Source organism: Lepisma saccharinum, chromosome 5 (genome assembly GCF_977018435.1).
Source record: "Lepisma saccharinum chromosome 5, izLepSacc3.1, whole genome shotgun sequence".
NCBI lineage: Eukaryota > Metazoa > Arthropoda > Insecta > Zygentoma > Lepismatidae > Lepisma > Lepisma saccharinum.
This window is the reverse complement of record NC_139233.1, coordinates 72,891,977-72,919,878: the sequence shown is the minus strand read 5'-3', so window position 1 is coordinate 72,919,878 and position 27,902 is coordinate 72,891,977. Positions and strand designations below refer to the sequence as shown.

Sequence of the window (27,902 nt, the reverse complement as noted above, 5' to 3'; positions counted from 1 at the left end):
AAGGTCAAAGTTAGCATAAATTGCCCTTTTTGAGCCCGCTTAGCTATACTAAATCTGCTGTAACTCCGCCCCTATTTCACCTAGGAAGCTCAAATAAAGCTTATTGTACAGGGAATTGAATAAGCTTTCCAGTGATATATAACAAGCCTACCTTTGGATAAAAATATAATTTTGTCACGTGACCTTGACTTTTGACCTTGAATATCTCAAAACATGTCATCACCAAAAATCGTGAAAAAAATATATTTGGTCCCTCATACCATACTCTAAAACATACCAAAAAATCATTCTGGGACTGCAATGGGATCAGAAGATACAAAATAATATGTGTAACTATGTGACTGATAAAAGCCCCATTACGTGAACTATGAAGAGTCGAATGTCCCTTAACACCTCCTACAAAATGTGAAAGAGTTATCCTGGGTATAATTGGTCATGAAAGAAATAGGTTAGGCACAGGGAGATTTCTAGCCGTGTGTGTCAAGCGCAGGTCCGGCATATTGTTGACCGCCATATTGAATTCAAGGCAAACATTTCAAAGGAAAGGGGGTGATGTGATATATCAAATGAGGCTAGAATTTCACGAGAAATGAAGTGACGAAGGATTTTCCAACGTATCTTACGCCAGCAAAAAGTTATACACATATCTTTCACTTACGATATATGCACATTATAATGTTGTCAATGTTCCTGTGAGCACACTCGTTGACGTCTCTCACACTCCCATAGAACATATCGTAATGTAGCATGTGCAACAACATCGCAAGCAGCAACTATGTCTTCTCTCAGATGGTCAATATCAGGGACTTTTAGTGCATGCACCATTCTCTTCAAATGTTTCTGAAGGTAAAAGTCCTTCTAAGATGTTAGATCTGGGGAATGTGCAGGCCTTTTAATAGATCCCCGTGTGCCCATCAATCTACCTAGAAAATTACCATGAAGAAATTGTGAAAATGTCTACATAGTGTGGTCACACTCTGTCCTGTTTCAAAACTCTCGAAAAGTGCCATATCCCGTAAGCAAGGGTGAAAAAACCTGTTCACTTAACAAATCCAAGAAGCCCTCAACATTTAAGGTTCCGTTGTTGAATATGGACCAACCATTTCCGTTCGCCATACATTATACCACATAATTAGCTTACCAGCAACAACCATTCGACTGAGCAAATCACAGGTATTGCATATTATTTTTATTTTATTAACTTCACCGTGAACATAAAAATTAGCCTCGTCACTGAAGAATTTTTCATTCCAAAGGAAGTGTCACGTAATTGTTTGAGATACTTTTCCCAATATTCTTCACTATTCAACTATTTGGTGAATGAAGCTGATTAAAATCATATGCAATGGTGCGTATACTGCTTTTTCTCCCAAGATGTCAGCGTGATCTTGATGAGTTCCTAACACGTTAGAAGCATTCCAATGCTTTGTTTTTAACACCTCGAAAAGGAGAAAATGGTTACAAGCATGCAGTAATAAATTTTTGCTGGTTAAATATATGTTGGATAAACCTTCGTCACTTCATTTCTCGTGAAATTCTAGCCTGATTTAATATATCACATCACCCCCTTTCCTTTGAAATTTTTGCGTTGAATTCAATATGGTGGTCAACAATATGCCGGATCTGCACTTGACACACACGGCTAGGGATCTCCCTGTGCCTAACCTATTTCTTTTATGACCAATTACACCCTGGATAACTCTTACATTTTGTAGGGGGTGTTAAGGGACATTTGACTCTTCATAGTTCACGTAATGGGGCTTTTATCAGTCACATAGTTACACATATTATTTTGTATCTTCTGATCCCATTGCAGTCCCAAAATGATTTTTTGATATGTTTTAGAGTATGGTATGAGGGACCAAATATATTTTTTTCACGATTTTTGGTGATGACATGTTTTGAGATATTCAAGGTCAAAAGTCAAGGTCACGTGACAAAATTATATTTTTATCCAAAGGTAGGCTTGTTATATATCACTGGAAAGCTTATTCAATTCCCTGTACAATAAGCTTTATTTGAGCTTCCTAGGCAAAATAGTGGCGGAGTTATAGCACATTTAGTATAGCTAAGCGTGCTCAAAAAAGGCAATTTCTGCAAACTTTGACCTTGAATAATTTAACAATTACAAGACGCACGAGACTAAAAATTTTCATATTTACTAAGTTCTATGCATGGTTTCAACTCCCCAAATTTCATGAAAATTGGAGATGGTCAGGTTAAAAATTGCACATATCTGTGTTGATTTGACATGGAATGACTCTAAGGAAGTTGGAACCCTGACAGAAAACAAGGGTGTACCTGAGAACCCACAGGTGGCAGCGCCACCACTCAGGTGTAGGCTGTGACAGGCCCAATTAGCTGACAGAAAAAAATCGAGTTAAGTAAGAAGTAAGCTGGACTGGGAATTGGAGACAACATGGGCTACAAATAGGGACATTGAATATTGGAACACTGACAGGAAGGACTGAAGAAATTGTGGATCTAATGGAGAGAAGAGGGATCGATATCTTTGGATTGAGCGAAATGAAATGGAAAGGAAGAGGAGAAATGAAATTGAGGAATGACTATAAACTCTACTGGGCAGGAACTAAAGAAGGCAAACGAAACAGAACAAAGATTTGGAAGGCTCTAAGAGAGAAAGGAGTCAAGGAAGAGGGAGTGTGCAGAGTGCAGAATACATACAAGGCCAACCAGAGCTGTGTGAAGACACCAGTGGGAAGAAAGGAGTGGTTCAGTATAAGTTGTTGTGGTCTCTTCTTTTTCTTCTTTTTCTTTTTCTTCTTCTTCTTGTGCGACAGTCCACTAATGATCCTTGGCCTCCTCTGTGATTTGTCTCCATCTATCTCTACCTTTTGCCACAACTTTCCAATTTCTATACTGGAGCTTCCGAACATCCTCATCCACTCCATCCACCCATCTTAATTTAGGCCTTCCTCGCTTCCTCTGTCCACCTTTCAACATCACTCTCTTTTGCATGGTCACTATTACTCATGCGCATCACATGACCAGCCCATCTTAATCTTGCTGCCTTTATTACACCAATAACTGTTGTTTCTTGATATAAGTTGTACAGCTCCTTATTAAATTGCTTTCTCCATTTTCCATTCTCACATACTGGTCCCAATATTCTTCGTAATATCTTTCTTTCAAAGGTCTCTCTACCAGCTGTTCATCTTTCCTTGAACTGGTCCAAGTTTCCGCAGCATAGGTCAATACAGGTCTTATTAATACAGTGTCGTGTAACGTGTTAACTTAGTTGTTCTGGACAATATTGTGCTCTTAAAATGTCTCTGTAGTCCATAATAGGCCCTATTCGCTGCTATAAGTCGTGCCTTTACTTCCTCCTGTGAATCATTCTCATATGTCACAACAGAACCCAGGTAGATAAAGGAATCCACTCTATCAAAGGTATAATTAGCCATTGTTATGGTCGGTGATGGATTATGTCCGTATGCTTTACCTGCTGTCATGTACTTAGTCTTCCCTTCATTCAACACCAATCCCATCTTCTTTCCTTCCCTTTCCATGGCTAGAAATGCTTCTTCTACTGCATGTAGAGATCTTCCTACTATGTCCACCTCATCCGCATATGCTAGTATCTGGATTGACTTACAATATATGGTACCCCTAATTTGCACCCGAGCTTCCCATATAACCTTCTCTAAGCAATGTTAAACAACAAACAGGACAGCACATCACCTTGTCTTAGTCCATTTTCTACTTCAGCAGGTTCTGAGAGTTGTCCTCCTTCTGTTATCTTACTATTAGAGCCCTCCATAGTTATCCTTACCATTCTTAGTAATCCTATTGGAATTCCAAGATCTTCCATTGCCAGATATAGTTGGGCCTTGTTTATACTATCGTATGCAGATTTAAAATCAATAAATAGATGGTGCATTCCTATCTCAAACTCCAGAGTTTTCTCCAGTATTTGCCTTAAGGTGAATATCTGGTTAATTGTAGATTTTCTTGGCCTGAACCCACATTGATATGGTCCAATGCACTTTTCTACATATGGTGGTAGTCTTTTATATATAATTCTTGCAAATACTTTATAGGCAATGTTCAACAATGTAATTCCACAATAGGGCAGGAACTGAAGAGGGCAGACAAAATGGAGTTGGATTTGTAGTCAGAAGTGGAATAAGTGAAGTAGTAGAAAGAGTAAATGACAGAATTATAAAATTAAAAATGAATGTAAGAGGGAAAGTAATAGAAATTATTCAAGTGTATGCACACAAACAGGATGTACAAGGGAGGAGAAAGAAGAATTTGAAGAAGACTTGGAAGAACATGTAAAAAAGGAATGGCAAATTGTGAAGGGTGATTTAAATGCACAAGTGGGAAGAGACATGAAAGGGTATACGGAAATACTTGGAGCAGATGGATGGGAACAGAGGAATGAGGTGGGAAGGAGGCTACTGCACTTTTGTAAGAGAAACGGACTGTTAGTAGGTAATAGCTGGTTTAGGAAGTAATATAGGGTGAGGCAGTCAAACGGGAAGATTTAAAAAATTCACAAAGAATAGAGAGAGCAAATATTAGCTTATTTTTGAACATGAATGTACTGTATATGAGTTGAAATTACAAGTGTACCTGAAAAATGTTCATGTTTTGAATATGGTGTCAGTAAGATGTCATCCTTTGTTTTGCACACATTGTGGGAATCTCAGAGTAAATCCGCACATGATGCTTCATAGCATCTCCAACGGAATGTTGTGGATCTCTTGCCAAATTCGCCTTCAAATTATCCCTGGTTCTTGGGAGGGTTGTCCTTGAATACTTTGGATTTGAGGTAACCCCCAAAGAAAAAAGTCAGGAGCCGACGAATCTGGGGAACGGGCAGGCCACAGAATATTGCCGAATGTGCTGATGAGACTACCATGAAATGCGAGTCTAAGGACATCCATACACACTCTGGCAGTATAGCTAGTTGCACCATCTTGCTGGAAGTGTGTTTCTTCATCTGGGTCATAGCCATCAAGGGAAGGCAGCATGTCAGCATAACGTCCAGCGCTTACTGTTACCGTGTTCATTTCCGAAAAAGTAGGGGCTGATGATTCCACGAGATGATAATGCACACCACACTGTTACTTTTTCTGAATGGAGAGACGTTTCATGGAGTGTGTGGATTAATTTCGGATGGGTGGATTTACACTGAGACTCCGACAATGTGTGCAAAACCAAGGATGCCATCTTACTGACACTCAAGAAATGAACATTTTTCAGGTGCGCTAGTAATTTCAACTCATGTACAGTACATTCGTGTTCAAAAATTAACTAATATTTTTGACTGCCTCACCCTATATGACAGCCATAAGATTACAAGATACAGTTGGAATCATGAACAATAGTCTGTAATAGATTATATATTGGTAAACAAGGAAGTAAAGAAGAAAATTAACAACATTTAAGGAATACCCAGTGAGAACTTAGACAGGCTACTAGTAGGAGATGTGAGGAGATTGAAAATCAAAGATAGTGTGAAAATTGAAGGATAAGATGATAAAAGAGAAATATCAAGAAATATTGCAAACAAAAGTGCCAAGAGATGAACCCAATGGAGTAGAAACAGAATGAACAACATTTAAAACAGAATTAGTAGAGGCAGCTGAAAAGGTATGTGGAAGGACATGCAAGAAAAGAAAGAAGAAAGAAACACCATGGTGGAATGAAAGAACTAGAGAGGCAGTGAAAAACAAAAATGATGCATTTAGAAAATGGTTTAAAGTTAAATCACAAAGTGCACAAAAAGAGTATGTGGGAAAAAAAGAAAGAGGCAAGAACAGTAGTAAAGGAGGAAAGAAGAATGGATGGAAGAAGGGCCAAAGCGCTAGAAGAAGATGTATATGGGAACAGGAAAGTATTGTATGAATTAGTGAGAGAAAGGAGAAGAGAAAGAGGAGACAGCTGTAAGCTAAGGGATGAGAAGGGAAACATTGTAGAAGAGGATGAAGAAATAAGGAGAATGTGGAGAAATCATTTCGAGAAATTGCTGAATGTGAAAAAAGGAAATAGACATGAAGAAGTGAAGGAAAAAGAAAAAGAGGGAGGAAAAAGTTAATCTCACATGGAAAAAATTGGAGGAAGCTCTGAAGAGAATGAAGGGAGGTAGAGCACTTGGAGTAGATGAAGTGCCAGTGGAAATGATACAAGGAGCAGGAGTGCTTGGTGTGCAGTGGCTGTACAGAGTGTTGAAAACAGTGTGGCAAGAGAGAAGTGCCAAGAGATTGGACCAAAGGACTAATAGTTCCCATATTCAAGAAGGGTGACAGAAAGGAATGTAAAAACTACAGAGGAATAACACTTATGTGCCACTCAGCAAAGGTGTATGAGAAAATATTAGAGAAAAGAATAAGGGAAGTAACAGAGCTGAACATGAGAGAGGAACAGTGTGGATTTAGAAGAGGCAGATCAACAGTAGACCTGATATTCACCATTAGGCAAATGCAGGAAAGGCACTACGAGTATGGAAATGTTATGATTATGGCATTCCTAGATATAGAAAAGGCATACGATAGCATGGACAGAACAAAGATTTGTAAGGCTCTAAGAGAGAGAGGAGTCGAGGAAGATAGAGTGTGCAGAGTGCAGAACACATACAAGGCCAACCAGAGCTGTGTTAAGACACGAGTGGGAAGAACGGAGTGGTTCAGTATAAGTAATGGACTAAAACAGGGAAGTGCTCTTTCCCCACTGCTCTTCATAATTACAATGGATGCAATTAATAAAGAGGTGGTGAAGAATGTAAGAGAGGAGGTACTGTATATTTTGGCGCATACCGTAAATAGATAAATGTTTTAATATAATAATTATTTGTCTCATTCAATCCTAAAACCATATCACTTTCTTCAGTAATTGACATTTCTCTGCCAGCCCTGTAAATTTTCACTTTTCGTCTACTGATTTATTTGAGGGTCGTCCTTGATTTTTCCGCAAACGTGATAACACTGAAAAATGTTAATTGGTGCAAAGGAGTGTTTATAAATGTGCAGTGATATCTGAATACATTTTTCACACTTTCAGTAAATTTGGCATAAAATGTGAATTGTTGGCATTTTTCGCAAATTTAGAAAATGTGCTTAAACGTTAAATCATATCATTAGTATTTGTCGTGCAAGAAGAGTTTCGAGTTCCGGACCTAATTGCACGATTTTGACGTGGATAGATTGCTCACCTAGCACCACGTGGTAGCTGTAACATGAGTATTTGTCGAGTGAGAAATAATGGAAAATATCTTCCTCAAACCCTGTTCCAATTACCAAACTGTGACAAAAATGCATAGACCATGTAACCTTTAATTAAAAATAATAATTGAAAAGCACAATGTGTGACGGTCTTTGTCACTTTAGTAGTTGCTTCTTAGTGGAAGAGCAAATCTTATAATTCCAACTGGAAATAAAGAACAACAGAGTCTTCACACATAAGTTATATATTAATTATACACCAAAACCGCCAATTATTGGAGAGTATTTTCTTAGATGTCAACTATTCCCAGCAAGAATATTCAGGAAGCTGCAAACAAAATGAAATGGGCAAACACCTTCCACTAATCTCAATCCACAACTACTAGATATCCAGAGGTTATAATTTTTAGTACTTCTGATCTAGCTGCTCGTAGCATATCGCGGTAACTGTTTGGGAGTTTTTTTCGGCCTCATGTAGTGCCTCTCCCGACGAGTTACGCAAATACGACCCTGCAGTTTCACAAAAAAACAGAATTATCATAGAAGGTATAGTATCCCAAATTAAGGGTGCCATTAAATGTTGACAGGATATTCTTGAAATTACTTTCTTTACCATGAAATTAAAGTATCGGGTGATTTTTGGAATTTTCTTTTATTCATTAACGTTAGTATAACAAGTGTTGAGAATAATCAGTATTTAACATAAGTGTACATAATGAATATTCGTTGAGAATACTAGTTAAAAGATATATCTTATTTCACAACAATACTGCTTATTTCTGAATCCTTCTACTTTCACATTCCTCACAACTTCAATATGCTTTGATGAATGTATAAAGAAACTGGTGGTAATATTGGGGGGAAATCTCGCATTCACTCCTTGACAACAATTTTAACAATTGCAAGAGTATATAAAAAATATCCAATATTAGACAATACACATACACTCATAATACTTACATCCAATTCTCATTCACATTCTAGGACTTGCATATTTCAAAGAATACATATCAAACAACGGATGCTTATGAAGAGTACAATGTACAGTGATTACCTCCAAACTAGACAAATTGTAAAATTGAAATAAAAAAATGATTTGATTGGATCCACTTCGATTTGTCGAGAAACTTTGCTATCCTTGCTGGTCGTATCCCAGGTGTTTGGGAAGCTTATTGGTACCTCACCTATGCCTTGGGTGGGTCACAAGTCACGATAGTGGCCTGTTATGTAACGATGACGTTGCACGGTAAAAAGCACTGCATGAACTGGAGAGACTCCACTCGCGAAACAAGTAAACTGCTTGATCAAGGAACTTGCTATGCAGCAGCACTGTGCATCTACAGCGAGCTACTGGGAGCCAGACAAGTTTATCAAGAAAAACTATTGAAAAGCTGGCGACGTGATAGTTCTCGCACACAAGGTGGCGAGAAGGAAGTGACGAATGGGATAAAAATAAATGGGTTGAAGTCCCGATTCACCACAAATGGAATTACTGTGTAAGTTTTGGTATATTTGGCAGAAAAATGTGCTAAAATGAAAACTCGAATTTTGGGAAATGTAACACTGCTTGTAGCATATCGCGGTAACTGTTTGCTCATTCAAAATTTCTTTTTTCATCAGCAGTGCTTCACTCTAATCTCATTTAGTTGTAATCAAATATTTTATTGAAAACTAGCTGCATATGAAAAATCTATGTGAATTACAATAATTTTCCAAATTGACTATTTTGTAGTTTGAATACACATCATAGAGAAATGAATTCAATTACTTGGAAGCTAATATAGGTACTTAATACAATCCATACCTGGATTTTTTATGAGTTTATTACTCCCATTTGCAAAACCATGCATTTAGTTTGTAATTGTCAGGGAAAAATATAAAATTTGTCCTGGAAAACCTCTAGATGTCAGGGTAGTTATCAGAGTATAAGTTTATTACTGTTTAAAAAAGTCATTTTTTTTTTTTTGCTTCTTAAATATTAACAGTAGAATTAATCAATTTTCCTTCATTTGCATAACTCACAGGATAATTCAGACCTCAGAAGGTGTCACATGGATAAATAAATCCTAAATTTCGTGTTTTAAGAGTTTATTTCGCATTTTGCATCATTTCGTGATAAAACATGTTAGCAAAATGCATCTCACACCTTTAAAAAACATGAAAAATGAACACTACAATGTGTTTTTCAATTCGTGTTTTCATCAAAAACTAAATATGCATGCCTCGAGTAATGTGCTACAAAGGCAGAGAGAGGTCCCAGGTTCAAACTCTTGTCTAAGGGGAATTGACAACACCTTACCACAATCAACACAAAGAATTTAAAGGTCAGAAAAGGATTTTTTTAGCAGTTGTAAAAGAATTTCCAGTCTAACCCAGGAGCAACACTAACACTGGAAACAGGACAGCCAGAAATATGTAAGTGGAGGTGGGCTGCAATTCTAAGAATAAAACCTGTTTTGCATAAATTGTAGTAGTCCAACATGCCAGAACCAAATAAAATACACAGCACCCAATAAAACATGTTGGGGTTGCATTTTCTTTGGGAGCTGCTCTTGCATGGGAGGGAGAACATTAACCTTTAGCTAACAAGTGGTAGCTAGCTATGTATACCACCTCCACATGCCAGCAATTAACATGCCATTTCTTCAAAACTACACATGATACTTCAGTTCTGTTTTTTTTGTTCATTTTATACATAACAAGGTATGACACTCAAATCACAATGTAATATATTATGGGGTAGAATTTATAAATGGGCTATTCCTCTTCAACCACCGCTTTTTGATAATATGTTTTAATCTTATATGTAATAGTTAAAAAAAAAAATTTGTTTACAATGTACGAAAATTAGGGGTCCAGTGGGAAACGTCAAATTTCCAAAATTTCCTGCAATTAGTTTTCTAAAGTTTTCCATGGTTTTTTTTTTCAAAATTGGGGGATGGGTATTCCATGTCTTCAAAGAGTGGTCTTTTGTCATGTTTCCCAGTAAATTTGGTCCATCCAGCATCCCATATGGCTGATGTTAGCCTGATTTTTTTTCTGTAAGCTGGCAACACTGCTTTGCTTATACATTGTTATCATTTTTTCCCAAAATTTAATTTCTGCTAAAAACCTTGTCATCCCAGAGGGGAATGATTTCATCACTCTTCAACAATTAGTGCTCTAGCTATGATTTTTGTTTTGTACTTCGCAGCAAGTTTGAAAAGTATGTACCTAGAAAGTGTTCATTTGGAATAGGCTAACGTGTGGGAGAATCTCTCATCTGCTAAAATGTTATAGGCAATTTTTCCTTTGTTACATAGGAGATTTACTGAGAGAGGAAAAAAGGAATGTTTAATGCAGAGAAAATGTTGGAACATAAAACATTACATTGGAAGTTTGTTGTATATAACATGTCATTGCCAATGCATATGAATATATTGATGGAAATCGCACAAGTTAAACAAAACCTAGGGGGAAAAAAAGCAACTAGAAGAGAACAACTCTAATCAAGTTTGGATTGGTTATCCTTTTATTATTATTCGGGGATGGATATTTGCCTATTTTATTCCTATGCAGTAAATCATAGGCTTTAATATTGTGTACGTGAAATTTCGTGTTTCCACATTGGGAATTGGATAGTTTTTCCAATTAATTTTGAAGGCTCAGTGCCTTCATTCACTGAGGATACAGCATCTGGGACGGAGATGGTAGTGCATCACTTCTTTCTTTGTTCCCCATTTTATCCCATCTGGTGGCACTGGTGTGTTTCTTGGTTTGTGTCATTTGCTGTGCTTTCTGCTGGCAGTTGTTTTGGTTTTGGTTGCCAAGTATTGATTGAGGGGTTGAGCCATCTGCTGCATTGTGTTGCTAGGGTTTGTGCTCTTTGGGTGGATGGAAGTGAGCGGGGGATTTTTTTTTCTTTCTTTTGAAGAATGGGATGCCAGGTTGGTTGTGCCTGTCCATTGTCTAGGTTTCTCAGGGAGGGCAAGAAATATGTTTCAAAATTATGGCAATGCTTTATTTTCAATTATTTGAAGAAAAGGGAATAACATTTATTTTGCTTCCCTGTGTAAAAATCACAATAAACCAAATAGAATTTTTCACCACTCCTTTTCCATGGTATAAGTGTCCCTAATCCACCACAATTTTTTCATGATCATCTTTTCAGACATCATTACTAAGGGTTTGTCTTTCTCGCATGTTTTTTTAAAAATGCAAATTCGTGGACAAGAATGGGGGTGTGAGGAGTTTGAAGTGAATGGCACACAATCTGTTGATATTGAAGCACTGGAGAACCAGAAAATTTGCTAAGCTACATGGGACAGTGTCCTCAGTGGTGTATTTACAATTGTATTTCTGGGGCTATTAATTTAACTGTTACTATTACTAGCATTTCCCATTTCCTTGCTGTCCACACCCTTCATGATTGCATTGCACTGACATTCACATTGTAAATGCATTGCAAAGAATTGCTTTCTGTAAATTATAAATTGGGGACGGGTTATTTTCTCACTGAATTCATGTTTCTTTTGTTCATAGAGATTCAGTTCATTTTTAGTACCTGTTTTGATGCCTTTTTATTTTATTTCTGTTTAAGTGCTTATTTCCATTATTTTTGGTGCCTATTTCTCAGCCTATATTAGATGTTTTAGTGCCTATAAATCCACCCCTTAATTATTATAAATGTCAACAGACTATGCTGCTTACTGAAACAGCATAATCTTGATTTAACCATCAAAACCTTCCCTTCACATTCATAATCCCAACCATTGTGGAAGTCAAGTGGTCAGCATCATGCTCCAGCCATCTTTATTCACATGAATACCTCCAGGTACCCATTTTTTATTAGATGTTGGATGAGCCAAGCTTCCTTATAGCCCAACCAATAAAGGTTTCATGTCGAGAGTAAGTCTGTAAAAGCTGAAGAGTACACACATGAGCATCAGACTACAACATATGTACTCTACAAACTGCATAATGATGCATACCTTGTCAGTTAATCAGAGATTCCCGGGATATAGTATACGTGTTTGGTGTTGAAATCTTGTGGGAAATCTTGCCTATACTACTACGTTATCCAAATGTGAAAGATTTGAATTCAAGTCCTGGTAAAAAAAATGGAACCGATATAATGAGAAATTCATAAAAAAAAATTTGTAAAACAAATTTCAGTGTTTTTGTATCATCAATTACAATGAATATGTGTTTTTCTTTCAAATAATAAAACACTTTAATACTGTATAAATTTCAATAACTCCAATTATCAGAAATCAAATTAGGTTGGATATATATTGTATTTTCTCTTTAAAATGTTATTTAAGGTAAATTTATTTTGTCTAAAGTCTTCTAACATATCGTGATGAATACCCGTGGCTCACGTTTAAAACACCTGGCTGTTTTTTTTAAGGTGTTTAAAATATTTTAAAAATTTAATACTACATGAATGAAACTGTTTTGTACCTCACTTAACACACTGCAAAATGTGCACATTGTTGATAATGTCAGTCGCATTCATAATAAAATATATTAAATAGCAAAACAAAAAAGACAAGAGTAGATTCAGTGGGTCTGGCAGCAACTGTGGATTAGTTGAAGCTTCTCGAACAGCCTACATCCGAGATTTATGACTAAAATACATGTGTATTTTAAGAAGTTAGTCAAGTACATATTTACTTTATAATAGGAACATGTCCATCCTTGGATGATTAACTCATATTCGGGCAAGCTATTTTTGTAACGTGTCCTGGCAAGCAGTGTCTGTTGGACACTGCATTGTTTTAAATGGATCTTGCCCTTCTAATGCAAGATTTTTATGTTTCATCGATGTGGAAACAACCGAGTAACATGATATTTAACCTAATCATCATTGCTATGTCCATAATTCTTGTATTCATCATCATCATCATCGTAATTGCATGTTGTTGTAATTTTTGCAGCATAGTATATGAAATGTTAGGCCGGAAGGTAGTGTGAGAAACTTGTTTTATTTGCTCATATATTTGTCATTTTTTCTATTTTTATCGCTAATAATATTTTTATGTGATGTCTTATTAAATACTTTGTTTTTGATTAAACATTTGTTAATACATATTGAAGTAATATTACACTTTTGTTTGTACACTGTGTCCGACAGACACTGCTTGCCCGTTTTACTTAAGTCAAATGGAAAATATTTTTTTACACCTGACCTACTTTAGCAAACAGTCAAAAAATACCATGTTCGCAGGAAGCATCGTTTGAAGTATGCGACAAAAAAATATAATCAACAGTGTCTGATAGACACTGGTTGCCCATTTAAGGGTTAACAGATTCTTTATTAATCATTATCCTTAGAAAATAAGTCATCTTGGCATTATGTTTAAAATTTGTTTTTTCGGTTCTTGTTTAAAACATGTTCAAAACAAAAAACACTGTTCATTTTGTTTCTTTTTTTAAAGAAGCACAAATTTTGCCAACCCTGTTGAAGAGACGAGGTGCACGCGACATGCAGCAAGCAATACTTGTTTCTTTGCTCAGTTTACATGATGATGCCGATATAGTTGTATTAATCAGTTCATTAGACACCCAAAAAAAATGAAACGAGACATTGTTACATCTAAATCGCATTGTAAAATTTGTGCAAGTTATTGAAACTTGGGAGAGGCATGTTGTGCATGAGAAAACTGAGATATAATATGCACTGACATCAAACTGTATACGCTAGACTTTCCAGCCTGCATAAAGCGAATACCTAAACACTAGAGAAATGGTTCTCAATCTTCATGAAACAATGTCCCAGTATTTTTTTAAGTCATTGCCCTTAGCCCAGGAATGTTCCTCGTAAATCTTTACAGTACTAAAGATTCTATGCATAAATTAACATGTACCTATGAAATTCAATATTGATAAATAAGTTCTAGCATAATCATAAAAAGTAATAATAGTTTTATTACACGTGTAGAATTAATGACAAATATAAAAATATGAATAATGAAGTGGTAATGTCGTCTCTTTGTCATTAAGTGATGCCGGGTTCGATAACCGGCGGATGCACATTGTGGTCCCACTTTAAACTGTAGGTCGAGTCCTGATAAGTATATTTGTGCATAAAATGGACTTAAAAAACAAAAATTCACAACTCAAATAAGATATTGGGATTATGATAGTTGTCAACAATTTTCAACAGAACCTTTCGCAGCTCAGTATAGTTGATAGGAGGGCACGGTATTGGGTCACGGCCCAGCAGTTGAGAAACAATGCACTAGATTACCATGTTGACTGATCAATTGTGGACTAAAGTGCCTCCATATGCTGGCTTTTTCAAATAAAAACAGTCACGTCGTAAATGGCGAAAACACTGCCTCTTTGCACGATGTTGAAGGCAAATTACAGCCCATAACTGCATCAAAAAAACTTGATAAAGCGGAAAGAATGTTGTGTTTAAATCTTAAAACATTGTACATATTGATACTTTATTTTATCAACAAATTTGAGCTTCAAATACGTTGTAAGGCCTCGGGTTGGGCTCTCTTCTAAAGTCTAAATATATCTCATTGGAGTGAAGCATTCACTATGCAAACGCGAGCAACAAACTGAAGTGACACGATGCACGATATGCGACACATGCATCTTGCCATGTCTCTTCGGTTCGAAAGGTTGCATTGATTACTGAGGGTTCGCATGTTGCATGTCGCGTGTCTCTTCGGTGTGAATTGTCCCTAAAGAAAGAAAGAAAAAACTCTGCAGGTCTGTTGTACTGAAGAAAAAAAAAGGTAAAGTGTTCCCCTGTGCATAGCACCACACCATGAAGGCATATAGGTGGTGTGGGGGTAACGCCCCACACTTTCTTGATCCGGTCATGAGTTGGGGGTGATGTGATCAGCATCACGCCCCTGACCGCCTTTACCCCCCAGGGTTTCCCCCAGGCACCCATGTTATTCGATGCTGGGTGGGCACCGGGGCCGCTTCTGTTGTAGTACGATATTATAATATTAATCATTTAAATTTTATGTTTATAGCTGTACATGGAAATCATTTTTTTTATAACAACTGAAATATAGTTGCTTTATCTTTGAATGTCTTTGCATTCACAATTAATCACTTGCTAAAGCAATTCTGGCCAAATCTGACCCATTCTTTCAGCTTAAACATTGAGTTTCAACAAAAATACTACGACATAAGATACACTGCAAATCTATTTTATTGTAAGAAGAATATATTTATGTCATTCCTATCTTCATTTACAGGCAGAGGAAAGACTCGCAATGGTTGAAGAGCAGAGAAGAATTGAAGAGGACAGGCAGAGGTTGAAAAGAGAACAAGAAAAACGTTTGAAAGAAGAACAGAAGAAAATTCTTGGCAAGAATAACTCAAGACCGAAATTGTCATTTTCACTGAAGCCATCATCGTGAGCGTTCATTTCATGTGTACCAACAGATGATATTTACCTTACGTTTGTTCTGTCAAATAATTTTCCACTCTGGTTACAGTAGAGGAGCCAAGACAAAGCATAATTTTTAATCAGTGTTTGCGCTGGTGGTGCAATAAATTATTGCAATACTTGCTTCCATGTGGAAGAACATAATGAGCTAGTGAAAGCTTGTGTTGAAGGGAAGATACAGGCATAATAAGAAATTCTGTAACATCGCAAATGTGATACAAAGAGAAAAATGTACAAATATCAAATAGTGAAAGAGCTGTTGAGCAGTCACCTTGTATTCTGCCGAAAGAAAATGAAAAAGAGAGAATTGTTTTTGAGGATGGTAGCTTTTCTTGTCGGTTCAGTACTTGCATTGCAGATTACAAGATGAATACCCAGTAGCCTTTACAATAAATCAGTCAATTGTTGAAGCATAGTCCACAGGCTTAATTCCTCTTTTTTTCCCCCCCTTTTCATGAATGTTTGATGACAGTGGTCCATGTCTTATCCTGTAGAAATTCAGAAATTTCAAGTAAAAAACAACATTTTTTCCAGTTTCATTTTCAGCTTAATTTCATTCAGTACTTCCCACTCATCATCAACAGTTTGTCTCCCCATATCGTACCAAAGAAACTTCTTTTCCACACTGATACTGTGTATTGACAAACTTCTTTACATGCTTGGTAGTAAGCTGTGCTTAAACTGTAAGCAAAGTGTGTTTAATCAAAGTCTTAAATAATTCATACGCTCATGAATCACTTTGTGCTCAAGAACTAATGTGAAAATATTTCTATACAACCACTTCTTGTTTCATTCCAATGTCAGATGTGAATTCTATTGTAATGGTATTACCATAGGGTGTGTTGTTAGTTTGTACTCGGCACATGCATAAGAATGGACATGTGCTTTGTGGATACTAATGGTGTGTTAAGAATCACAAGTGACTGTAGGAACACGAATGCATGGAATCTTGTGTGTGCGTGTGTATGTGAAAGAGAAAGAAAGAGAACATGTTAAAAGAGCAGAAGGAAACTGATGTAAAGAAATAATGATAATTAGCATATTTACGTGTAGCTTAATACAATGTTCACTTATGCTTTATGCATGCCATTTATTTTGTTTCCATAAATAATTTCTTGCAGCTGTAATTCATATTAAGGATTTTTTTTTGGTGAAAAGGCAGAGAGATTTTTTCAAAATTGTACTATGAATGCCCGGTACAGTGAGATACAGTGAAGAAAACATTGTTCAGTTTTGCATCAAGAAAAGTTTCAGATTTTTTAAATCCTTGCTAATAATGCCTTTTTAAATTTCCCATTACTTTTCAGAATGAATTTAGTGCTACTTGTCTGTACAATTATCAACTTCATTCCATGAACTACTTTTTTATCCATAAATTTTAAATAGTTCTTTAAATTACCAATCCTTCCATCTTGATTCTGCTGTGCATTGGTTTGTGTTCTGGATGTATGCATCCTCATTGGATCCTACGTAGGTCAAATGAAAGCTGAAAAAGCACACACAAGCAAATCACATGCACAGATTCCAGGATAGAATTATTTTCATCCTTAATTTTTAGTTTGTACAATAACTTTTATCAGTAAATTGTTGCCAGCAACGACTTTTCAAATGTAGATAGAATCTGTCTTGCAAATTATAATACATAAAAGAATATTGAACATGAATTGAAATTGTATCATCGAATTGCTCAGATTTTAAGTTAACATTAAATGATATTCTAATAAATGCAACAACAAACCTTATTCTTCAGATTTAGGTTCATTTTCTTGTAATAATGCTTCTATAACATGTTTCTGGTGAGGAAGATTAGTTTCTGTTGTGCTCGAGCTAGGTACTCTCTGTATTCTTAGCCTGGGATAGTAAATAATAGAATGTGTTCATGTCCCATTTTCATAATCACAGCCATTGTAATATAAACAATAGTGGTGTACTTATCCATGATGAAACTTCTGCAATTAAGTGTAACAAATGTGTGGTATTGTCTTCCTTAACATGAAACTGATGAATTTGACTAATGTTGAGAGGTATAATAAAACATTAAAACATATAATAGTGATTTGTGATGGGATATGTTTCACTTATGTTTCACTTTTGGGGGTTTGATACTTTTAAAAAATTAATAAGCTGTAAAATGTGTATATTTCTCAGTTTCTTTCTTTTGCATGATCAATATTTATAGTACAAGCATAACAGTTTTTGATGTATTAGGAAACTTTTTGCACTAGAAATATATAACTTTGTATTTGAGATTATATTCTTTCAGAATTCCTAGGCTTTTCAAAATAATTGTTCTAAAATTATCTTGCAATGACAGTTCAGATAATACAATTTTTTAACGAAAACATCCAAGTGCTAAAAAAGATTATAAATTATTTTCCACATATATAATTTTACAAAATTTTGTCACAATGACAGTTAATACAATTTTTAAATGAAAACTTCCACGTGATAAAAAAATATTGTAAATTATTTTCCATATATGAATTTCCCATTAAGCAGTGCTTTTGTAATTTGGAGGAGTTGCATAATTTGTGCAACATATATCATTTTTTAAATGCATGTAACTTTATCTAAAAAACAAAAAGCTTAATTCCAAAATGTGGGCTAATGTCCATGGTCATATGCAGTATATTATGCATATATATTATTTTGTGTCCTTATCAAAACATCACTTGTTTTTGTTGTCTTGATGTAAGCTGATATCTAGGATTTAAGTTGAAGTTTAATACTTTGTGGAACAACTCAAGTTTTAACTTGTCGTGCCAGTCAGTAGTTCTGGAAAATGGTGCGCATTCATTTCATTAACGTTCCTGGCTCTACACACTGAATTCTGTGTTGCATCTTATAGTTTACGTACTCAGAATTTATGTAGTACGGTCTATATCATGGGCATCACTAAAAATATGTTAGCATGATTATTGTATATAGGTTGCGAGTGGTATAAATTTGCTAGCTCAATATTTTGAATATGTAAACAGGGGGTCTAATTGAGTTGTATCAGCTTTAAAATGCGTTAAAAATTGTACTACTTTGAAGCTGTCAGGCATGCATCCTAGTCACATCTGCAAATGCATCTGTGATTAGTAACAAATTCATATCTGTAGTTTGTGCTTGCAACTAGAATATATGCCAGCAACTCTTCATAATTTTTACAATTTTTTGATGGACCCTTGTTTGTGCATGGAAAGCTTCAGGTTGGCATATTTATACTATCACCTTGGATGTGAACCAGAGGCATATAAAGAAAATGAGAAATATACATCAGTGTAAGTTGGAGAAGGCTGTCTTATGAGAGAATATGCTGTTTATTTAAATTCAACTAGTCATAAGGGTTTCTACAATATCATCCTGTGTGAGGGATGTGCAAGTTTTATGTTCATTTTCTTTACGTAGCATCTGTCTGAATAAGTGAAATATTTGATCAATTAACTATGAATAGATAATTTTGATTATCTTTGACTAAGTTTTGATTGAACGTCTTTAATTAGTGTGAATGAAACGTGAAATATAATTACCAAGACTGAAGTGAGTAAAAATAAGATCAAATTACTTGACACATATTTTTTTTTTTTTTTGTATATTGACAAGGATAAATATTGTAGAGGTTGTACATAAGTAGTTTGTAAATTTATGTTCCTTGTACTACCTCCTGTGGAAGAATTGACAATGTAATATGCACATGTATTGATTTTGTAAACTGATTGTATATCTAAAACTTGTATCCTTTGTCCCAAGGTAGATAGATACGTACCTTATATTTTTGCTTTTTCTTTTATTTTTATTACTATTAATTTTCAGTATTTTTTCTTTGTGCTTATAAAACTTACAAATATGCAGGGTTTTTTTTTTGCCCATAAATATGTTATTGCATTTTTTGTTTTGCAATTGATATTGGTGGTTTGGATTTTATTACGAGCATTATTTGAAGGTATTCATATTAAGAATGATAAAAATCTAAGATTGCTCCCAACTCTAAACAACACTTTTCAACTAATGCCATTTTTGGTACTAAATATGATATGCACACATATGTTGTACAAACTCAGTGAAAATTTTCACTGAAAAGTTACAGAATTTAAAAAAAAAAAAAAAATCAATAATCAAGTTTTGCTGTAAGCATAATTCGGCTCCCCTCTGAAACAGCAAGAGAATAGTTGTGTCCTTGTGCTTCATTAATTATGTTACATGCTCTTGTTGGAAGTTAAGTACACAAGGGCATAGAGCATTTATACTTGCAGTATCTTCATTTCCTCCCCCTTTCCTTCATTGAAGGTGTAGTTAAGTAAGAAATATATTTTCCTTGAATTGAACATTATATTTTTTTACTGTCCCAAACCTCTTTTCAAATAAATTTATAAGATTGAAACTATGTTTAAGATATGGGTGTAGAAATTTAAGTGAAAAATGCAGTTCAACCAGGACTTGAACCCAGGTCTCTTGCATTGCGCTCTACAACTGAGCCAGCCCTGACTTCACCTGATTTTTTGCTTTCTAATGTTTTTTCTGTATGAAATTGTCTGTCAATTCTGCTGCAATGAGATCTGTTGCCTTTGAAACTCTACATCAACAGTGCCTAGTCTTTCATATTCTTATAATTTGGCACACAGTTTTTCAAAGACAACAGGTCACATTGCATTGACTAATTCCACATAGGAGTAACATCAGAAAGCTAAAAATTGGCAAAGTATGGTATGACAGAAACCTGGGTATGAACCAAGGTCACTTAAATTTCTGTGAAGTATATCTTTCGTGTGTTCCAATTCATATCATTGTGATGGTTTCATTATCCACTGCATTGCTTCGCCATGCTTCCTGGTCATGATTTGTCATAAGTAGAAAAATAGCCCTGACAGACTGACTACATTATGAGAATTATCTATAACAAAAGTAAACTCTGCGACACAACAGCTCATTGAGGGCCAGGGCATGCCAAACTCCTTTTTGGTTGGGTAACACATTGTCAACTCGTCCAGTCCAGGTGGCGTGTGATCAAAGCAATGAACCCCCCGTTCTTGTAGGTTTCCATGACAGGGTTATGCTACTCATTCGTAGCTCTCCAATATTCTCACAATGGTGGGTGACCACCAATCCCATGCAGAGGCTGAAAGCTCAGGAGAAAAGTTGTTGCACTTGCCCCAGGAGACCGAAACCTGCACACGTTCTGGAGCCAGAGCCCAAAGCATGACACTGTTGACCGCATGGCCACAGTGCGGGACACACACGAGATCATAGAAATATTGAATTTAATTATGAAGTCCACTATTGCTACACAGAAAGGGTACAGAATTAAATATATATTATGCATTTTGCATAATGTACAGTATAATGTAGTTTCCATGAAAGTGTCGCATATCGTTCTAGCAGACACTGTGATTTATCCAGATTTAGAAATTTCGACAAAGTATTAGTGATTAAATTTGAACCAATACTTTGGTATCAGCTCGGCCTTACTCTGCACAGAAGCATAGACAATTTTAAAAATTCATGAAACTTCCAAATAAAAGAAGAAGCATTCCTATTGGTCTTGCACAACAGGAAGCAAAATCAGTGTGGAATGAAATTCATTAGGAAATGGTGCAGAAGGCATTTTTTATAATGGCTTTGCAAGGATTTAGTGTGTGCATGATCGCCTTAAAGTATTAACAATCGACTCATCCTGATGCTTTTGTGAAGGAAAGAAGACCTGAAGATGATAGCGCTGCTCGATCACTGTGAGCATTTGGTTTATCGGTAAAATCACCAGTCCAGTATATCCGTAAATAGCTTGAAAATTAGTGCAAAATTCTGTCATTTTGTTTGTATTTTTTATTAAATATAAAGGTATAATTAATTAGGGATGGGATCGATTAATCGGTACTCTATTGGTATCGGCCGATATAGGCATATCGGTTTATCGGTAAAATTACCGATTATTTTACCGATCCGATATATCGATAAATATCTTATAATTTACTGCAAAATTCTGCCATTTTGTTGTAATTTTTATGCATAATCTCGATGCCCTACTTACTAAAAAAGTAATTGTCTAAATATTCAACTTCTTTTGCACTGCAGTCACCTCGAAACACACATTTGTTAAGGAGATAAAGAAACATTTCATATTCTTCAAGTACCATATCTAATTTTATATCGGATCGGTAGAATATTGGTATCGGTATCGGCCAAAATTTCATATCAGCCCATCCCTGTAATTAATATAGCCTGGTTTTGTAGAGTAAATGTTTTTTTTATTAAATATAAATTTATAATTAATATAGCTTGGTTTTATAGAGTAAATGTTTGAGACAAAACACACTGACACATTGATTTAAGAGATCAATTAATGATTCAGGTTCATGGACCTTTAGAATTTTATGTAGAGTCATACAAATATTGGTTTGGTATCAGTAAATTTTATATCGGTACTTGATCAGCCCTGACAAAATTTTCATATTTGTCCATCTACTTTTTGCAGTTTCTGAGAGTACTAATTTTCTGTTAATGTTGCAAAATTTTTATTATTTTTTTCCGGGAATTTTGTTGGTGAAAAGTTCTTTAAACTGTACAATATATCCTGCCAGTGATTTTCTTCAGCCCAATATAAATGTTTTCCTCCCTGACATTAATTTAGAATGGTAAAATGTAAGAGAGTTCTATCTACAAGAAAATGAAGTCTTCAGCAACTCCATGGTGATGGGTTATTGACAAGTGAAACAAGATACTTTTCAAGTTGAAGAAAGTACTGAAATTTCCCGTGCCAGAACATCACAGCTCCCAACCTGACCATCTCAGATTTTCATGAATTTGGTAGGATGGTAGAGAACATGAAGTAAGTAACGTACATATGTAAAATTTTAGCCCTCAATGATACACTGCGTTTGTACAGCAGGGTTGCCAACTTTATAAAGAAAATGTCCAATTTATTCTTACAAGACCAACAAAAAAATCATAACTTTTCTTCTAATTATTGTATAACTTTCATCTTGGGCTTGTTTCAAAGCTATTGGAGCATAGTTTTTATAAAAATAGTCTTAGATGAAAATATCAATTTTAATTTGACCTTGAATACTAAAAAAAATGTATGTTCAATTTTGGTGGAAATAAAGTATATTATGCAGTTAAATGTAATCTCTGTTTGGTCTAAGTTTTATTTTGGGATGGCTTTGAAATCAGGAATAAAAAAATCTGACAGGAGTATATGCTACCTGTATTTATTTATTGAAATTTCCAGTACAGCAGAAGTCATTTTAAACCAGAAAGAAACAACAGTAAAACAGTAGACTAGTGTTAAAAAGAAAAACACAAAATAATGTGAAATAAACAAGCCAAAACAGTAACAAGGTAAACAGGTTATTTTCACAATGCATTACTTACGCACAATTTTTTTCTAAGTTGCTGATAAAAAACTATATGAACTGAATATATCTACTTGGTTTGAGATGATGTTGAATTGGTTTGATAGCCTATGGAATAATGAACGTTGTATGAGAGAGTCTGGGAGTTGCTGTGTGGAAAGTTTTCTTGCTCCGTGATTTATGCGTAGGCACTCGAAGAGAGAGTTCGTGGAGTGGGATGCTGCATCTTAAGTTTACATTTATGATCTTGTATAGCAATTTCATATCTGCAACGTATCTACTAGTGAAACACCTTGAAGTCTAGTAATGTAGTCTGGGGAACAAATTGCATCTATAGTAAAAAAATATGTGACGAATCAGATTTTGAAGAGTTTAGCACAATCTGACCTGAGGGTTCGCCTCCATCTTGAAAAAAAAAATGTCATTAAAAATTCACCGTGAAATTTTAAAAAAATAATCTCAAAAACTGTGTACGCTAAAAAATGAAAGAACAGAAAATTTGATAAATTATGGTTTCTGTTTGATAGAGCTATCTTATATCTTAGTAGAATTAGAAAGATCCAATTATTTATTTTAATTTTGGAATTAGTAGCGCAAAAGTTGGTGTCTGACACAAATAACAGCAAATATGTAGCAAACTATGTAATTTACGTCCTAAAAACACTGAACAAAATTTATAGCTCATGATTTCCTCTAGAAAATCTTTTTTTTTAGTGTCTGAGGTTGAGATGTGTACAGATGGTTATCAAAATAATGGAAACTCCTACATTCAGCAACATCTGTGGGAGCTGGCAACACTGTTCAGTTTGTGCAGCTCACATTGGACTGAGTAGAAACAGGTTGGTCGAGATTCTGATTGACATCTGACATCTCTTATGTTGCAATAGCTCAATGGTTCTTTGAGACAATTCTCTTCAATCTTCAGTGGTCCGGATCACGGAGGATGGGATTTCGTCCACTGTTACCTTCGTTGTCGATGTCTTGGCACGAGTTGTGTATGCTATCATTACCTTGGACACTGTTGATCTCGATGCACCTAAGACAAGAGGCCATCTTCATTACAGTTGCGCAAACTAACTGTGCTCCAACAATCTGCCCTTGAAAGTCTGAGAAGTTCCCCATTTTTCGATTTTACGTTTCTCAGGGGACCAAGATGAGAAAACTTAAAATGCAGGAAAATGTAAAATCGGGGTTTCACTGTACCTGGTGATTACATATTGAGTTTCATCACTTCCTGTATAGTTGTCACGTTCATTGGTTCCCCAGGTGGCTGCCTTTGGAACCGTACCCTGCCTGCCCCCTCTCCTAATGAGCCAGGACCTCCTTAGCAAGACCACCCAACAAAGCTCTTGCCATGCTTTAAGAGCGTGGCAGAGGGAAGTCGACGCGCTGCACTCAAAGCATGTGACATAAATAAATAAATCGGCACAGATAATTAATTATGGTGTTTCATTATTTTTGTGAAACGAAAATACATCATAATAATCATCTGATTCGTCCAATCTTGCATAGCATTTTGTAACGTTTAATAAGAGAATTTAATGTGGCTTACCTTTATTCATTGTCGTCACTCTCTCCAACATGAATGATGAACCGCTTCTGGTTACGATCAGTGTCGTGATGCATGTACTGGCTTTCAATCTTGATAACATGCTTGATGCATGATGACCATAGCTGGGAGTCAATTGTCGCTGCATCATCCCGCAATAGTTGACACACACTAACACTCAGTGTAGGGGTTACATTGTTTTTCCGCACGAACAATTTGAGCTGAGACCATACTAGTTCGATTGGATTCAGCACACAATGGTAAGGGGGAAGATGCAACACTTCATGTCCACGTGAGTGTGCAAGCTCGTCCACTACATATCTTTTTTTTATGTTTGCAGATTTAATAACATCTAATAAAACTGCTTTTATTGGAACTGGGTTTGGTATCGGGATCCTGTGCTGTTCCATGAACGAAACAATATCCTGCAACTTTGTATTCATTGTTGGGATTTTGACCAATAGGCGCGAATGGTAACTAGCATTATCCATGATAATGATGCATTTTGTATCGATTGGCATATTTGCCAAAAGATAATTTTCAAACCAATTTTCGAAAGCTTTTCCTGTCATTTCATCGTGGCTGTCTGCTTTGCAATCTCCAATGTTCTTTGCTGACAGATAAAGACAATTTGGTACCCATCCCTCACTGCCCCCAGCATGGAGCACCATAATACGTTTCCCCCTCCCTGATGGCGACTTCAAAATACAATTGCATGTACCATCATCCCACCCCTTTTTGACTGCATCGTAGGTGTCATACAAAGTCTCGTCCAAGTAAATGAGTTTGCAGCCTTCCGAACGCAGGTCCTGTAGTCTCTGCAGGTACCGGTATCTCCAAGCAACAATTCTCGCCGATTCCATTATTACATTCTTTCTCCTTAAACGACCAAACCGAAAACCAAGTTTTTTTATTAGTTCTCGAAGCGTTGTTTCTTCATAAGGGAAGTCCGACACACTTTTTAAAAGTTTCAATAGTTCACTCACTGTTGGTGACGCGTGTAATAAAATCGCAAGTAAACTAGTCCACTTTGTTAAATTTTCTTCTCTTATTTCCAGGCTTCTTTGGCGTGACTGGACCTCTCCGAATCACATTTCGCACGGTTTTTCTGTCTAACTTTAATATTTTGGCTGTCTCTGCAATGGCTCCTTTTCCTACCTTTTTCTTTTCGACATATTCGTGCATATTACGAACAAATAACTGACTTTGTTCGTTCAACATTTTGGTTTTGGATACTTTTCTGTTCGGTGCTCCGGAAGTGCTTGGTTGAGGATTATCTTGGTTCGTTGAATGATCTGGAACTTCGGATGTGTCCCACGGTCGCCACATGTCGATACAAACTCTGTTTTCCCGTAATATTTCTAAGATATAACAATAAACTAGGAAAAAAAAAATACACTTTGTCAATCGAAGAATACAAACTCGCATACGCACCTCACACTGCTCTCTTGTTGCTGAGTTTTGAATGTGAAAGGCAGCGAAGAGAAGGCCTTGGGGAAGGAAGTGACTTGGCAACGTCCAGCCTGTTGACAGCATGCTCACCCTGCACGCGTCGCAGGATTGCAATGATCTATAGAGGGTGGGAGGATCTGGTTTCCAAAGGAAAACAGCGCACTTTGATGCCGCCTGGGGATCCAAAGAACGATGCAAGTGCACTTAAAAAGGAGAGCACACCCGTAATTAATCCCAGATGCAAAATCCACTTCTCAATACCCTTGGCTTTTGAAGATATTGAGCATCCTAATGTTTTACAACCCAAAGAGCAGCAGTATCCTGTTCTCTTTCAATGTAGATATTCTAGGAATTTCATTAAAGACCCTGAATCTATGAGCACGAAACAAAAACAATTATCTGGAGGAAATTGTGAGCTACATTTTGGGCCAGTGTCTTTAAAACTAAAATTACAAAGTTTTATACATTTGCTGTTATTTGTGTCAGAAATAAACTTTTACGCTAATTCTAAAAATTAAAGTAAATAATTGGAGCTTTCTAATTCAAATAAGATTTACTGTAGCTCTTATCAAACAGAAACCATAATTTATCAAATTATTTTTTATTTTATTTTGGTTATCTTCATTTTTTTAGTGTACACTGTTTTTGAGAAGTTAATTTTTTTCAATTTTCAAGTTGAATTTTTGGTACTATTTTTGCAAGATGGAGGTGAACCTACAGGTGAGAGAGTGGTAAACTCTTCAAAATCGGATTCACCATTTTTTTTTACTGTAGAACCAGTTAGTTTCATTTCTGTTGCAATTAGTTCTCCAGACGACATTACTTTACTAGACTTGAAGGGTGTTTCACTCAATGTAGCATATACTACTGTCAGATTTTTTTTATTCCCGTTCACAAAGTGAAACTTACACCAAACAGAGATTACATTTAACTGTGTAACAAACCTTATACCCACCAAAATTGAAGGTTCCTTTTTTTATTTTTTTAATTCAAGGTGAAAGGTCACATCAAGTGACCTTCAAATTATAATTCCAATATATTCATGTAAGACTATTTGTTTTACGAAAACTATGCTCCATTAGCTTCAAAGCAATACCAAGATGAAAGTTATACCATAATTAGAAGAAAAGTTATGATTTTTTTGTTGATCTTGTAAGCATAAATTTGACCTTTTTTTTATATAGTTGGCAAACACCGTGTATCATTGAGAGCTAAAATTTTACACATGTACAGTGGGATCCATGAGTATTACCATGCAAATTGTCCATGACTATTTCCATTAATTTCTCTCTCGCATCCTTTGTGTTTTTAAGCGATGGATTTTTATGTACGCTGGTGTAGAAGTTGTCAACAGCTTGTTTTTAGTTTTCTTTTAATTCTTGAAGCTCTTATTAGGTCAAATAAAGTGCACGAACATGGTGATGGACAATTTGCATGATAATACTCATGGATCCCACTGTACATTAGTTACTTCATGTTCTTTACCATCCTACCAAATTTCATGATCGGATTGAAAAGTTCCTTTCTTTGTAATGATTTGACATTGAATGACCCTATAGTGATTATTAGTCATTACATGACACTATTTTTTACTTACTAGCCAGCTCAGTGGTGGTCTGCAATAAGTGGACAACCTTCAATCTTGTCTCCGAGTTCCCGGTTTGAGTCCTGACTTGGGCATGAGTGTTCATTGTGGTACATGTCTTGAATTTTATTTGATCATCACTCATTCTCATAATCACAATGAACCAATAGTGGAAGAGAAACTATGCAAAAATTTAAAAAATACAAATAGTTTTTACTTTGAGTTTTTTAATAGTAAGAATGGCCATGTGAAAACAAAAACAACATACTGGTGAACAAAATTTAGAAAAGTTGCTTTTAACAGGTAATACATGGGAAGTAATTAAATAGTTTGTAAGTTTTTGGTAGGATTATTTATTTATCATCCTTTGCTATTACATTCTCCTAATGTT

At 35.7% G+C, this 27,902-nt stretch overlaps 2 protein-coding genes across 2 annotated transcripts in view; one reads left to right on the top strand and one right to left on the bottom strand.

The window, feature by feature from the left end:
• Arglu1 (Arginine and glutamate rich 1) overlaps positions 1–19,901 on the top strand; it is a 48,087-nt gene extending 28,186 nt beyond the window's left edge. The window contains exon 5 of the mRNA XM_083122665.1: positions 15,398–19,901. Coding sequence (XP_082978791.1) covers positions 15,398–15,562 — 165 coding nt within the window. The 3' untranslated portion in view covers positions 15,563–19,901. The remainder of the gene's footprint in view (positions 1–15,397) is intronic.
• A 4,578-nt stretch (positions 19,902–24,479) lies between these two features.
• Positions 24,480–25,337, bottom strand: LOC145988065 (uncharacterized protein C21orf140 homolog). The gene has a single exon (XM_083122901.1). It carries the CDS (start codon positions 25,335–25,337, stop codon positions 24,480–24,482), a length of 858 nt encoding a protein of 285 aa, XP_082979027.1.
• Positions 25,338–27,902: the final 2,565 nt, after the last annotated feature.

What these genes read in the sequence shown, in the direction of transcription:
- LOC145988065 (XM_083122901.1), bottom strand. Translation starts at nt 25,337, where the DNA reads ATGGAATCGGCGAGAATTGTTGCTTGGAGATACCGGTACCTGCAGAGA.